The sequence below is a fragment of the Hyperolius riggenbachi genome, chromosome 7 (genome assembly GCF_040937935.1).
Source record: "Hyperolius riggenbachi isolate aHypRig1 chromosome 7, aHypRig1.pri, whole genome shotgun sequence".
NCBI lineage: Eukaryota > Metazoa > Chordata > Amphibia > Anura > Hyperoliidae > Hyperolius > Hyperolius riggenbachi.
In genome coordinates, this window is record NC_090652.1 from 174,247,329 (window position 1) to 174,263,846 (window position 16,518).

General features: G+C 44.0%; 1 protein-coding gene across 3 annotated transcripts in view; it reads left to right on the top strand.

The window, feature by feature from the left end:
- The window catches only part of LOC137525729 (tRNA N6-adenosine threonylcarbamoyltransferase, mitochondrial-like), a 109,923-nt gene that overhangs the window by 80,214 nt on the left and 13,191 nt on the right, over positions 1 to 16,518 (top strand). For all 3 annotated transcript variants that reach the window (XM_068246910.1, XM_068246908.1, XM_068246911.1), the window contains 2 exons: positions 1,024 to 1,411; positions 15,533 to 15,737. In XM_068246910.1, coding sequence (XP_068103011.1) covers positions 1,024 to 1,411; positions 15,533 to 15,737 — 593 coding nt within the window. The remainder of the gene's footprint in view (positions 1 to 1,023; positions 1,412 to 15,532; positions 15,738 to 16,518) is intronic.

The following is a 16,518-nucleotide window of genomic DNA, read 5'->3' on the forward strand; positions in this document are numbered from 1 at the left end:
TAACATTCCTTGAACTAGTCTTTCACTTCTTCTTTATATCATAAATGTTTTTTATCATTTAAAGGATATCACAACCGAACGGTTGTGGTAAAATTGATTGCTGGACTGTGTAGGGGGTGATGAGAGCATACCTGCATTTCCTCCCGCCCCCCTCCGTCTGCCGCCGTTCATACTCTATACACTCCGGTGTGCGGCGACTTGCTTGACCTCTGCCCCGGACATACTGCGCCCTGTGTGCGCAGTATGTCCTTCCCCCTTCGTTTCTGGCCGGCGCATAGTGCCAGGCTCAGAAGCACGCTGTCCCCTTTTTGCTGCGTGTGCGCTCCATTACACCGAGCGTCACATGATTAGCACATAAAGTCACATAATGGACCCCCCAAGGAGAGACCCAGAGGGGACCTTGAACTCAGCCAGAACTCCTAACATCACGATTGTCCTGAAAATAAGAGGGCAGTGAACGAACTAGTGGTTTTTCATCCACAAACTTCCCAATCTTCTCCGTTGGGCTTCCCACCACCAAATCGATGGGTGTCCCCAGAGGGCTTGCGGCAGAGTTGTGAAATTTGGGCAAAAAGTATAGAGGGTGGGTATGCTATAAGTTGCAACATGCAAATAATTCCACTTTTTTTTTTTTTTTTTTTGCAATGACTTCTCTATCACCCTCCATCAACTATATCATTAACCCTGCCTACCATCACAGGAAACAGATTGCTCTGAAGTCTAATGCAGTTCTCTGTAAGACGGACACACACACACTCTCACACACCCACACACACCAATAAATTGATACAGGTAGTATTTCTGACGCAGAAAATCACAGTAATTAAGGTAACACATGCCATTCAGGGCAGTTTCTAGGCTAAATTTCACCCAGGGCAAGGGTGTAAACATTTTCGCTTCTTATTTTTAACTACAAAGGTACTACTAATAACATATAAATAATGTTTTGTGTGTCCTTTGTGACAGTCATTTGGACTACAGAGTAAGATTTTTTTTTTTCATTTTGCAATTGTTTCATTACAGGACAGGTGGCATAATTCCATCCGTTGCACAACAGCTTCACAAAGAGAATATTCATAGAGTTGTAAATGAAGCCATCCTTTCTAGTGGGATTTCACCAAGTTACCTTTCAGCCATTGCTACAACAGTGAAACCTGGGATCGCACTTTGCCTTGAGGCCGGCCTGACATATAGTTTAAACTTGGTTAAACAATATAAAAAACCTTTTATTCCTATTCACCACATGGAAGCACATGCTTTGACTATTCGTTTATTGCATCCTGTTGAGTTCCCATTCTTGGTACTATTGATTTCAGGAGGGCACTGCATCTTGGCATTGGCTCAAGGAATATCAGATTATTTACTGCTTGGACAGTCATTAGATGAAGCACCAGGTGTATCTTTGGACAAGGTATTTAAATTAATTAAAATGAATCCTTCTTTAATAACTGTCTTTAATCTATGAGGGCTAGTTCACAGTGCTCAGTTGTGTTGCAGAATAATTGTCATCTCTTTGCCCGTATAATTATATGGGCCGGTTCACAGTACTGTGCTGTAACGGATCCCGTTATTTTAACTGCTACATGTAGGCTTTCGCCTCAATTCATCAAACATTAACGTATTTGGTAATGTTGAAGACAGCTGATTTTTAGGAGCATTTAGGAAAGTGTCAATTTATCAAGGCTGTTACTGCATGGAAAGCTGAAATTACCAAGCAGTGAGGTAAATTACTGACTACAACACATCAGTAAATGTCAATTCATCAAGATTACAGCATGCGGTAAAGCCAAGAAACCTACTAGATAATTAATGGCAGCTCTCCTCTGTCGGAAACAGTGTGGAGGAGCCGTGACTCAGACAAGCAGGGGTAAGCTATGGCTGACAGGAGCAGAAGCCAATAGAAACAGCCCCTTTCTCCTGCAAGTCCTGCTGATCTGACATTTATAGGTTGCAAAGGCTTTTCGGGAGGATCTAGCTTTTCTACACCCCCTTCCCCCCCAGGTAGCGAACATAGAAAATAATTCCACTTCAGACGTTTAACCTTTTAGGTTCCTGTTTGAAGATGCAGAGTAGCTAGTGAAGAAATCACTTAAGCAAGGCATATATAATGTCTCCTGGAAGTTCATCTAAGCTGTGGCAATTAGATAAAATGTTAAGAAAGACTAATGGACAGATTAAGAGCGAGCAGAGGCAGTATAAAAACAAGTACATTCTAAAGAAATGTGTGGATGCCTCTTACTATTGTAATGCCTTCACTGCACGGAACAGCTTATAACAACACTGAGACGCCCTACACTGCTGTGCTGTTACCAAACAGGTTTTGGGGGTCTAGAGTGAGCCATACACATATTACATCACCATTATCTGCATTCATGGTAACATGATGTCCCAATCCAGGCCTGGGCACTGGAGACTTACTAGGGCTTGGCCTAGTTTATCAAACAGTACCTCACATAAGTCTGGGACTTCTGGTGGAGATGCAGGCTCCCCAGGTATTTGATTAGGCTTATACTAGGCCACTAACTGTCCTGGGCCAATACCCAACAAAATGTTAGTGGGGATGGCATTCGTTACCTCAACTTCTCTTATTCCGCTGCCGACCCTTAGCTTGCCGGGCAATCTGTAACACTAGGTGTTTCAAGTCCCACCTCATAAGCCATATTAATCCATGCCATCCACTGATGAGGATCAACCAATCCGAAACAGTCTTTATGCATGTTGGATTAGTTTGACTCTCGAATATTAACAAGCTGACAGATCATTGCATTCCAGCAGCTCTAGAGGTGTGTTTAGCTGTCAGGGACAACAAAGAAATGATTTGCATATTCAGCAATGATGCACTGTGGGACACCTCAGAGCTCACTCCAACCTGAATAATTGAAAATAACTTCTGTTTTAAGAAGGCAATCTTCTGTCTCCGCACCTTACACACTCATATGAGTTCTGATTCACCATGAGCTTGCTGGGCAATCTGTAATTATGAATAAAATGTACAACAAATTCAAAGACACAAAGCGCCCGATCCAGTTCACTTTTCCTCCTAGGAGATCACTTATCATCTTCCTTATAAACCTTTTGCACCCTGCAATTGAAAAAGTACCAAAAAGTAAGTGAAAAAAGTACTGTCATAAGTATTTTCTTGCTTGCTGGTGGCCTAAAAGGCATTTTATTCATAATGGTAAAATATCACTGAGGAGAAAAATTAAGAGAAAAAGTGAATTGGATCGTGTCCAAAATCAATAACAAATTCCAAAACAGAAAAGGGTAAGTGAGCCATGCCCTTGCTAACTTACAATGTAAAGGAATAGGTTGGGGGAACAAGACAAGACAAGACAAATAACATTTATATCGCGCTTTTCTCCTGGCGGACTCAAAGCGCCAGAGCTGCAGCCACTAGGGCGCGCTCTATAGGCAGTAGCAGTGTTAGGGAGACTTGCCTAAGGTCTCCTACTGAATAGGTGCTGGCTTACTTAACAGGCAGAGCCGAGATTCGAACCCTGGTCTCCTGCGTCAGAGGCAGAGCCCTTAACCATTACACCATCCAGCCACATTACACCATCCAGCCACAAGAGGGGAGGTAGTATACAGTATGCATACCTAGGCAGTAGGTTATCTAGTAAGGAGTACAACTTTGCTAGAATCCGAAAGGGGAATAGAAAAAGTAAGTTTTGTAGCCCTTTAGTTAGTTAACTAATACATAAATGCTGTAAACATCATAAATCCTTTCCTATAATATTATGTGTTGATAGTTGTGATATTTAGCCATGCCCTGTCTATGACTATGCATTATAGTGTATTTTTGTCTTTGCATTCCTGATTGTTTGTTGTGCATGCAATTGCATGGCATTTGCATTATATTGTCTGAAGCACAGTATTTCACTGCCTCAGTGTCTGTGTTGCTGCAAACTGTGTTCAATCCCAGTTTCTCTGTTCAGGCTTGTAAAAGGAAGAAAGCAAATTGGACATAATGTCACACAAAACGCCAGAAATGGGCTGGACAAAGTTAGTGGCCCCCTTAACTTAACCCCCCTGGCGGTAATCCCGAACTGAGCTCAGGCTGAGATTCAGCTGCTTAGAGCGGTAAGCCCGAACTCAGTTCGGGCTGGCTAAAACTGCTGTGCGCTTTGTTTTTCCTGGGTCCTGCGCATGATCAGTGCTGGTCAGCTTCTCCCCCCGGCTGCCGGGATTCCCTATATCTTTATTCTTTTCCGGGGATCCACAGCGGCCGATCAGGACGGCAGAGCGGCGTTGTGGCGTGATGTTGGGTGGCGTGACATCTTTGGGGGGCGGGGAAAAAGTCTGCCCTGTGCGAAGGTAAAACGGAGAACTGTGCCCTGTCTGATCCCCCTCAAATCTATATACAGTTTAAATATATATGTATTTGTAAGTGTGTGTGTATGTATGTATAAGTGTGTGTGTGTGTGTGTGTGTATGTATGTATGTATGTACAGTATGTATGCAAAAGTATTCGGCCCCCTTGACGTTTTTCACATCTTGCTACATTACTGCCACAAACATGAATCAATTTTATTGGAATTCCCTGTGAAAGACCAATACAAAGTGGTGTACATGTGAGAAGTGGAACGAAAATCATACATGATTCCAAACATTTTTTACAAATCAATAACTGCAAAGTGGGGTGTGCGTAATTATTCAGCCCCCTGAGTCAATACTTTGTAGAACCACCTTTTGCTACAATTACAGCTGCCAGTCTTTTAGGGTATCTCTCTACTAGCTTTGCACATCTAGAGACTAAAACCCTTGCCCATTCTTCTTTGCAAAACAGCTCCAGCTCAGTCAGATTAGATGGACAGCGTTTGTGAACAGCAGTTTTTAGATCTTGCCACATATTCTCGATTGGATTTAGATCTGGACCTTGACTGGGCTATTCTAACACATAGATATGTTTTGTTTTAAACTATTCCATTGTTGCCCTGGCTTTATGCTTAGGGTCGTTGTCCTGCTGGAAGGTGAACCTCCGCCCCAGTCTCAAGTCTTTTGCAGACTCCAAGAAGTTTTCTTCCAAGATTGCCCTGTATTTGGCTCCATCCATCTTCCCATCAACTCTGACAAGCTTCCCTGTCCCTGCTGAAGAGAAGCACCCCCAAAGCATGATGCTGCCACCACCATATTTGACAGTGGGGATGGTGTGTTCAGAGTCATATGCAGTGTTAGTTTTCCGCCACATATAGTGCTTTGCATTTTGGCCAAAAAGTTCGATTTTGGTATCATCTGACCAGTGCACCTTCTTCCACATGTTTGCTGTGTTCCCCACATGGCTTGTGGTAAACTGCAAACGGGACTTCTTATGCTTTTCTGTTAACAATGGCTTTCTTCTTGCCACTCTTCCATAAAAGCAAACTTTGTGCAGTGCTCGACTAATAGATGTCCTATGGACAAATTCCCCCACCTGAGCTGTAGATCTCTGCAGCTTGTCCAGAGTCACCATGGGCCTCTTGACTGCATTTCTGATCAGCGCTCTCTTTGTTCGGCCTGTGAGTTTAGGTGGACGGTCTTGTCTTGGTAGGTTTACAGTTGTGCCATACTCCTTCCATCTCTGAATGATCGCTTGAACAGTTCTGCGTGGGATGTTCAAGGCTTTGGAAATCTTTTTGCAGCCTAAGCCTGCTTTAAATTTCTCAATAACTTTATCCCTGACCTATCTGGTGTGTTCTTTGGACTTTATGGTGTTGTTGCTCCCAATATTCTCTTAGACAACCTCTGAGGCCGTCACAGAGCAGCTGTATTTGTACTGACATTATATTACACAAAGGTGCACTCTATTTAACACTCATCAGGCAATGTCTATGGGCAACTGACTGCACTCAGACCAAAGGGGGCTGAATAATTATGCACACTCCACGTTGCAGTTATTGATTTGTAAAAAATGTTTGGAATCATGTATGATTTTCATTCCACTTCTCAATTGTGCACCACTTTGTATTGGTCTTTCACGTGGAATTCCAATAAAATTGTCTCATTTTTGTGGCAGTAATGTGACAAAATGTGGAAAACTTCAAGGGGGCCGAATACTTTTGCAAGCCACTGTGTGTGTATGTACAGTGGTGTGAAAAACTATTTGCCCCCTTCCTGATTTCTTATTCTTTTGCATGTTTGTCACACTTAAATGTTTCTGCTCATCAAAAACTGTTAACTGTTAGTCAAAGATAACATAATTGAACACAAAATGCAGTTTTAAATGATGGTTTTTATTATTTAGTGAGAAAAAAAAACTCCAAATCTACATGTCCCTGTGTGAAAAAGTGATTGCCCCCCTTGTTAAAAAAAATAACTTAAAGAGAGTCTGAAGCGAGAATAGATCTCGCTTCAGACCTCATAGCTAGCAGGGGCATGCGTGCCCCTGCTAAAACGCCGCTATAGCGCCTCTTAACGGGGGTCCCTGTCCCCCCAAACCCCCTCCGTGCAGCGGGGGAGCGCTTCCTGGTTGGGGCAGGGCTAACCGCCGCAGCCCTGCCCCATGCGCGTCTGTCAGACGCGTATCTCCGCCTCTCCCCCGCCTCTCTCAGTCTTCCTTCACTGAGAGGGGCGGGGGAGAGGCGGCGATGCGCGTCTGATAGACGCGCTGGGAGGCAGGGCTGCAGCCGTTAGCCCTTGCCTCCAGGAAGGATATCTCCAGCGACCATTTTCCGACCAACATTTGCGGGGGGTGGGTTGGGGGTGAAGGGACCCCCGTTAAGCCGAGGGATAGCAGCGTTTTAGCAGGGGCACACGTGCCCCTGCTATATATAAGACCTGAAGCGAGATTTAGTCTCGCTTCAGTGTCTCTTTAACTGTGGTTTATCACAACCTGAGTTCAATTTCTGTAGTCACCCCCAGGCCTGATTACTGCCACACGTTTAATTTAAGAAATAACTTAAATAGGAGCTATCTGACACAGAGAAGTAGGCCAAAAGCACCTCAAAAGCTAGACATCATGCCAAGATCCAAAGAAATTCAGGAACAAATGAGAACAAAAGTACTGTAATTGAAATCTATCAGTCTGGTAAAGGTTATAAAGCCATTTCTAAAGCTTTGGGACTCCATGGAACCAAAGTGAGAGCCATTATCCACAAATAGCAAACACATGGAACAATGATGAACCTTCCCAGGAGTGGCCGGCCGACCAAAATTACCCCAAGAGCGCAGAGAAAACCCCAGGGCAACATCTAAAGAACTGCAGGCCTCACTTGCCTCAATTAAGGTCAGTGTTCACGACTCCACCATAAGAAAGAGACTGGGCAAAAACGGCCTGCATGGCAGATATCCAAGGCGCAAACCACTTTTAAGCAAAAAGAACATTAAAGGACTTACGAGCCCAAATAGTAAAAAAAAAGTTAAGTACCTTAATCATTTTTAAATGCACGGAGGACGCCGTCCGCGCCCTCCGTGCTGTTCCGCCGGGTCCCCGCAGTCTGATCGCCCCCCGTGCCGCTCCCGACCCCACGGACGGGGTCGGGCTCCCCTTCCTCTCCCAAGATGGCCGCCGGAGCCGGCCGCGGCTGCGCAGTCCGCATACGCGTTAGTGCGGCTGCGCAGCTCTAGGGCCTCCCCCCTCGATCCACGCACAGTAGCGTGGATCGAGGGGGGAGGCCCTAGAGCTGCGCAGCCGCACTAACGCGTATGCGGACTGCGCAGCCGCGGCCGGCTCCGGCGGCCATCTTGGGAGAGGAAGGGGAGCCCGACCCCGTCCGTGGGGTCGGGAGCGGCACGGGGGGCGATCAGACTGCGGGGACCCGGCGGAACAGCACGGAGGGCGCGGACGGCATCCTCCGTGCATTTAAGAATGATTAAGGTACTTAACTTTTTTTTACTATTTGGGCTCGTAAGTCCTTTTAAGGCTCGTCTCAATTGTGCTAAAAAACATCTCAATGATTGCCAAGACTTTTGGGAAAATACCTTGTGGACCGACGAGACAAAGGTTGAACTTTTTGGAAGGTGCATGTCCCGTTACATCTGGCGTAGAAGTAACACAGCATTTCAGAAAAAGAACATCATACCAACAGTAAAATATGGTGGTGGAAGTGTGATGTTCTGGGGTTGTTTTGCTGCTTCAGGGTCTGGAAGGCTTGCTGTGATAGATGGAACCATGAATTCTACTGTCTACCAAAAAATCCTGAAGGAGAATGTCCGGCCATCTGTTCGTCAACTCAAGCTGAAGCGATCTTTGGTGCTGCAGCAGGACAATGACCCAAAACACACCAGCAAATCCACCTCTGAATGGCTGAAGAAAAACAAAATGAAGACTTTGGAGTGGCCTAGTCAAAGTCCTGACCTGAATCCTTTTGAGATGTTGTGGCTTGACCTTAAAAAGGCGGTTCATGCTAGAAAACCCTCAAATAAAGCTGAATTACAACAATTCTGCAAAGATGAGTGGGCCAAAATTCCTCCAGAGCGCTGTAAAAGACTTGTTGCAAGCTATCGCAAACACTTGATTGCGGTTATTGCTGCTAAGGGTGACCCAACCAGTTATTAGGTTCAGGGGGCAATTTCTTTTTCACACAGGGCCATGTAGGTTTAGAGGTTTTTTTTTCTCACTAAATAATAAAAACCATCATTTAAAACTGCATTTTGTGTTCAATTATGTTATGTTTGACTAATAGTTAACGTTTTTTGATGCATACATACATACATACATATACACATATATATATATACACACACACACACACACACACGTATGTGTGTATATATATGTATGTATGTGTGTGTATATATATATTATTATTTAGTATTTATATAGCGCCAACATCTTCCGCAGCGCTGTACAGAGTATATATTGTCTTGTCTCTAACTGTCCCTTGAAGGAGCTCACAATTCAGTCCCTACCATAGTCATATGCTAACCACTATGCTATGCCACCGTGCTGTGTATGTATGTATATATATATATATATATATATATATATATATATATATATATATATATATATATATATATATATATATTCTATCATAACCTTTATAATGAAATAACCACAAATGTCTTTTCTGTGCTTACAACATCATCATCAGTTTTATTCAACCCCCTAGTGACATTCAGACATTTATTCTTAGTGCTTAGTATCCTTTTCCAGTCATAATAGCTTTTAAGCGTGAAGCATAGCTTGACACAAGTGTCTTGCAGTGATATACGGGTATCTTAGCCCATTTTTCATGTGCAAAAGCCTCCAGTTCAGTCACATTCTTAGGCTTGTGTGCTGCAACTGCTTTCTTTAAGTCCCACCAGAGGTTCTCAATCGGATTTAAGTCTGGTGACTGAAATGGCCACTCCAAAATGTTCCAGCCTTTAATCTGCAACCATGCTCTAGTAGACTTGGAGATATGCTTGGGTTCATTGTCCTGTTGAAAGGTCCAACGTCTCCCAAGCCTCAGATTTGTGATGGACTGCATCACATTTTCATCCAATATCTCCTGGTACTGAAGAGAATTCATGGTACCTTGCACACGCTGAAGCTTCCCTTTACCTGCAGAAGCAAAACAGCCACAAAGCATGATTGACCCCCTGCCATGCTTCACAGTAGGCAAGGTGTTCCTTTGTTCATAGGCCTTGTTCTTCCTCCTCCAAACATAGCATTGATCCATGGGCCAAAACAGTTCTAATTTTGTTTCATCAGTCCACAGAACACTATCCCAAAACTTTTATGTTTGCAGAACCTTTTAATGTCCAGTGTATATATATAATGTGTGCTCTAAATCAGGGGTCACCAACCTTTTTCAGTCCGGGGACCGCTATCCAGACCAAATTTCTCTCCAGGGCCCAGTGGGGGGTTTGGGGGGTGGTTGGCTCTGTGGAGTTGGGGTTAGCGGGGGGTTGGTGTTAGCAGCACCCCCCCCCATTTGGAGTGTATAGATAGGTAGGTAGCCACCAGGTATAAGTGCCCCCTGCATAGGGTATCTAGGTATTGTTGCCTCCAGTTTCCCAGTATAGTTGCCCCTGTATAGCTAACATAGTTGCCCCTGTATAGCTAACATAGTTGCCCCTGTATAGCTAGTATAGTTGCCCCTGTATTGCTAGTATAGTTGCCCCTGTAGTGCTAGTAGTGCTGTAGCCCTTGTATAGCCCCTCCTCCCGCGGTTTCTTTTACATTCTCCTGTAGCCCCTCTCCTCTTTGCAGCACCTTCTATTACAGCAGCACGTCTTGCAGCTGCTGTAAGGAGTGAAGGAAGCAGGACAGCGGCTTCCTGTAGCTGCGATATACATCGCCGTTAACAAGGGAGCCGCTGTCCTGCTTCCTTCCCTCACAGCAGCCACAAGACGCGCTGCTGTAATAGAAGATGCTGCAAAGAGGAGAGGGGCTACAGGAGAATGTAAAAAAGGCAGCGGCCGCCAGCTCATAAGGTAACAGGAGCAGCGGCCACGGGGAGGAGGGGCGAGAGGCCAGACCCGCTGCGGCCTGGCTAAAAACCGCCCACGGACCAGCAGTGGGCCGCGGCCCGGTGGTTGGGGACCCCTGAGTCTAAATGTCTTAGTCTAAATGATGTCAGCATACAAGAATCAAGTCTGAGGAAGGCTTCATAGCTGAACGCTTACTCCTTTTCTTCTAAATTAAACAAAATAAATGGTATCATCCTGATTAGGAACTTCTTTCTCTTACTGATGTCTAACATGGTACAATACTCCACTGCATCTTTTAAAAATGTGAATTGTTTGGATTTCCTACTAATCCTCTGACTAAATTTGCTGCATGCATATTTCAGGTGGGTGATTCAGACACCACTGATGCATGAAAAATCAGGAGGATTTGGGCAACTGGCATTGTTTAACAGGAAATAAATATGGCAGCCTCTATATCCCTCTCACTTCAAGTGTCCTTTAAAGCATTATATTAACGAACTGGTACACCTTAAAGAGGAACTCCAGTGAAAATAATGTAATAAATAAAGTGCTTCATTTTTACAATAATTATATATAAATGATTTAGTCAGTGTTTGCCCATTGTAAAATCTTTTAAATCTCCGATTTACATTCTGACATTTATCCAATGGTTACATTTTTACTGTTGGCAGGTGATGTAGTTGCTGCATGCTTTTTTGGTAGTTGGAAACAGCTGTAAACAGCTATTTCCCACAATGCAACAAGGTTCACAGACCGGAAACTGCCAGGAGTACCACAGTCTTCAGAGTTTCTTGTGGGAGGGGTTTCACCACAATATCAGTCATACAGCACCCCCTGATGGTCTATTTGTGAAACGGAATAGATTTCTCATGTCAAAGGGGGGTATCAGCTACTGATTGGGATAAAGTTCAATTCTTGGTCAGAGTTTCTCTTTAAGGTAGAATCAGTGGGTGGCTATTTTATTGTTCTTGTCTTGTACAATGCAGACGGCAACCACTTGGCTGTCTATTATTTATAAACAAACTGTAAAAAACAATGTAGACTCATTTCCTTAAGAAATTCAAGTCCGTCATATGGCCTTATGACAGAAATTGAAAATACAAATATTAAGAAACTTTGTACAGTGTGCTACAGGAAGGGAGGGGGAACACAGGACTTTCTGGGAGAGTTCTTTTATGCATGTACAGTGAGGGAAAGATGACCACTATATACCGTAATTGTTATAGTTGTTTATTATAGCAGTGAGAGACAGACTAACAACACAAGAACCCTCGAAAACCCAGTGCCCCAAAGTCAAAGCTTGATGTGCTTTGTAACAAGTGATATAAATATTTGATCAAAAGATGGCTTAGTACTTGGTTGCAAAACTCTTGATGGCAATCACAGAGGTCAGACTGTCAGAATTCTAGTGGTTTTATTTATGCAGGAAAAGCTGTCATATGTGTATGTTTTAAGTTTTAATGTTCTATGCAAATCTTATTGTAAACTCTAAAGTCAGAGTACTTTATATTGCTCTGTGACATCTCAGCATATTCCAAGCACTGAAACTCATAATTGGATTATTCTAGTTACAAGAAGCCAGAACATTCTTTGTTTATGTCAAGGTTAGACTGAGCAGTATGTGTAAGACAGAATGCTAGTTTAAAAGTCACATTACTGCAGATAGATAGATAGATAGATAGATAGATAGATACACATTTGTTCAATTATTACACATAAATATTATTAGTTTCTTATTGGCTATCGGGCATCTCAAGAGGGATTTTGGCTGACTCCTTTGCAGATCCTCTCCAAGTCTGTAAAGTTTTGAGGCGGATGTTTAGCAGCTCAAACGTTCAGCTCCCTCCACAGATTTTCTATTGGATTAGGGTGACTGGCTTCGGCCACTCCAGGACTTTCACATGCTTCTTCTTGAGCCATGCTGGAATACCCATACATGACCAATTTTTAATACCCTAGCTGAGTAAGGGAGCGGTTTACCCAAGGTTTGACAGTACTTGATCCCGTCCATTGTCTCTTCAATGCGGTGAAGGTGTTCTGTCTTCTTAGCAGAAAAACAATCCTAAAGCATAATGTGTCCACCTTCATGTCTGACAGTAGACATGGTATTCTCGGGGTCATAGGCAGCATTCCTCCTCCTCCAAACACAGTGGCCCATATGCAATTCACTTTTTCTCTTGAGTTTGGTCCTAGGTGATGTTTTCACACCTTGTCATAAAATGCTTGCCTCGCAGCCTGCACCGACTGCTGTAAGGACGGCGGAGGGTAACAATCGCTCGTTACCAGGGATGCTCTTAACTTCGAATTAGGATGAAATTCGAATAGGGTTATTCGAATTTCATCCTACTAATTACAGCAGCTGTGCGGGTGGCCGAGGGGGGGTTAATCTTACCCATCAGGCGTCTTCTTCGCTCGTCCCTCGGCGCCTCCCACGCTGCTTTCCAATCCGGACATACTGCCAACAGTAAAAATGGCACCATGTGATAAATGTCGGAATGTGAATCAGGGATTTCAAAGATTTTACAATGGGCAAACACTGACTAAATCATTTATACATAATTATTGTAAAAATGAAGCACTTTTTATTACATTATTTTTACTGGAGTTCCTCTTTAAAGGGATTCACAGCTGGATTAAATAAAGCTTTTAATACACACCTGGGCTTCCTCCAGTCCAATACCCAACAATCTCTCCCATGCCGTCCTCAGTCTTCCCGCAGCTCCGATACCGGGTCCTCGCACTTTCGTCAGTCGGGCCAGTCTACACAGGAGACATGTGCCCTCTACGTATTTCCCCATTTTTACAATAATTATAAATGATTTAGTCAGTGTTGACCAATTGCAAAATCTTTCCTCTCCCTGATTTACATTCTGACATTTATCACATGGTGACATTTTTACTGCTGGCAGGTGTCACTGGAAAGAGAAGCTGCTTGCTTTTCTGGCAGCTGTTATTTCCCACAATGCAACAAGGCTCCCACAGTGTGATGTCAGAACCATGGTCCTGACATCACACTGTGGGAGGGATTTCACCACAATATCAGCCATACACATTTCTCATGGGAAAGGAGGTATCAGCTACTGATTGGGATGAAGTTCAATTCTTGGTTACGGTTTCATCATTAAACCCTGCACTCACACTGTTAGGATGCTGTTGTATCCCTGGTCACAGCCACGGCATTCTGCCGCCATTCCCCCCTCCATTCTCAACCAGGTTCTCCTCCAGGACCTTTTGGAGTTGCCCATGTAGCTCAGTGCTCTATCCCTGCCAGTCTGCCTGCTATTTTGCTATAGCCTGAGCCTACTTTGTATCCCAGGATCCCTGCCTGTCAGTGCCTGTCTGTTCCTCCTGTTAACCATCCATCCCTGCTTCCCTGTCTGCCAGTTACTTCCCCGCCTGCCAGTCACTTCCCCCGCCTGTCACCACCTCCATCCCTGGTTCCCGATCTCGTCAGTCTCCCTTCATATAACTTTCCCTTTTAGCTGCAGCCTCCCGGGGATTCCTCTGCTTGTCAGTTCTCCTCCGGGATATCTTCCAATCAGCTGCACCATCCTGAGGATTCCCCCTGTCTGCAAGTGTCCCTCTTGGAACTCCTCCAGTCACCTGCAGCATCCCAAGGCTTTCCCCCTGCCTGTCAGTCCCCCCCCCCCCCCCCCCCCCCCCGGGAACTCTTCCAGTCATCTGCACCAACCCGGGGATTCCCCATCTGCCAGTGCCCCTCCAGGTACTTTCCTTTCATCCGCAGCATCTCGGTGATTCCTTCTGCCTTCCAGTTTCCCTCCAAGAACTCTACGGATTCCTCTTGTCTGCCACTTCCCCTCGGAAACACTCCAATCACTTATAGCATCCTGGGGGTTCCTCCAGCGTCTCCGTTTCTCTCCAGGGAACCCCTCCAGTTATACCCTTCCCGGGTTACCCAGCCTGTCCGTACCCTTCCTAGGATTCCCTATAAATTAGGTCTACCTGCCCAGCTGGCCAGTCCTGACCTGATAGCTCGATAGTCTGCTCTGCTCGAACCCCCTCCTATCCTATCAAGTACCCTCTGTTCTTCCCATCACTGGTGCAGTAGTCCTGGGGGTTGTGACCTGGCAAGCATCATGCAGCAAAGTAGTCCGCCACCCACTAGGGGTGATAGCCCATCATCCCTTGCGGGGTGCGCTGGTGAAGACGGGGTGCGCTGGTGAAGACGCCTTGGGTTCGATTGCCCCTTGATACCAGTGATGGGATCAACAGTACCCCCACAATTCGAAAGAAGCCTGACTGCTTTTTAAACCACCAGCAAACAAGAAAATACTCAAAATAATTTTAGTAGTCATCTTTCCCCAACTTTTGGGTACTTTTTCAATTGTAAAATGCCTAAAATTTATTTTAAAAAGATGAAAATTATCTCCTAGGAGATAACTCAGGACAAAAAGTGAATTGCTTATGGGCCAGTGAGTTGAGTTCATGCGAAAGAGCTCAATTCTGACCACAACATTTTCATCCTGTTCTTCTCTGGATCATTTAGATGTGCATTGACAAACTGCAGACACGCCTGCTGTCTTGAGCAGGGGGACCTTGCGGGCTCTTCAAGCTTTGAGTCCTTCAACGCGTAGTGTGTTACCAATTGTTTTCTTGGTGTCTATAGCTGTGGTCCTTGCTGCCCTGAGATCACTGACAACAAATTGTATATTGTGTTTCTTCTCTTTGCAAATTTTTGCACTAACTTTTGTAATTTTCTCACCAAGCTGCCTAGCAATATTTTTGTAACCCAGTTAAGCCTTGTGCAGATCTACAATCTTGTCCCTAACATAATTAGACAGTTCTTTGGCCTTGGCTATGGTGGCTATTTTGGAATCTGATTGATTGCCTCTGTGGACAAATGTCTTTTATACAGGTCCTGTAACAAGCTGGGATTAGGCGTACTCCTTACAGAGGATGTTCTTAATCTCAGCCTGCATACGGTGTAGACACCTGTGTGCCCAAAATCTTGCTAAAGGTTCAAATGCTTATCTTACTCATTACAAATGTACATCAAGCTTGAACAATTCCAGACTGGTAATTTCTTTTTCTTTTTTCAGACAAGCAAAATTAGCAGGAGATCAAATACTATTTTCCCTGTATGTATTTTCACTTTTTACTTGCATAGCAGTGCATCTTATATATTGTATACTAAACAAAAAAGTCTATTATTTCTGATAGTATTCATTTATTCTAGGTTGCCAGACGACTCTCACTAATTAAACATCCTGAGTGTTCCTCTCTAAGTGGCGGACAAGCGATTGAACACTTATCCAGTTATGGTGACAAAACATTTTGTAAATTCCGTTTACCAATGGTAAAACACCAGGACTGCAACTTCTCTTTTTCTGGACTACGGACCCACTTCAATAACATTATTGAAAAAATGGAGGATTTCGAAGGTAGGGAAAGACAAATAAAGATTTTTATTTTTTTTTTAAAGCTGGAAGTTTAGATAGACTTACCCAAATCTCAAGTACATGGTTTGCTTTACTGCTTTACCACCCACGTCTTGTAAAGCTTTTCACAAATGGTGGATAATCTTGTAGCAAAGTGAAATATAATTATTTATAGAGTGAGGCTAGATTCACAGTGGGACGTTGCGTTTTGATGCCACGTTAAAGTCGCACCGCAAGCTTACAACGCAACGCGCCCAAAAAGTGGCAACGCAGCGTTACCGTCGCATACAGCAGATACAGTAAAAAATACAGGCAATGAAAAGTATGCTTCCAAGTCATTACTGAGCATGTGCAAACAGTCCAACGCAGCTAATAACGTGTATAACGCACTGCATGCAGTACTTTTACTTAACGTGCAGCGTTAGACACCAACGCAACGTGTGCACTGTGAACAGGGCATTGATTTTTCATTGCAGTGAGTTATTCTGCGTTAAATGCTGTTTTAACGCACGACTTTAACGTCCCACTGTGAACTTAGCCTAAAGGAAATTGCTGTCAAAAGAGTTTTATTGATTTTAAAAAAGTATATAGGACAAATAACCCTTTTGCAGTCGAGATTATGTGCTGTAGGAGTCTATGTGTTGGGTATTTAAGCTTAGGGGGCTTGTCTCTAGAGGAATATAGCGGGGGTGAAGGGATCGAGTGTAAAAGTGTTGTGGTCGCCCTATTCTAAATAATACAACAAAAGGTCTGTACTTTTGGACAGGCCTACCAAAAATGCAGA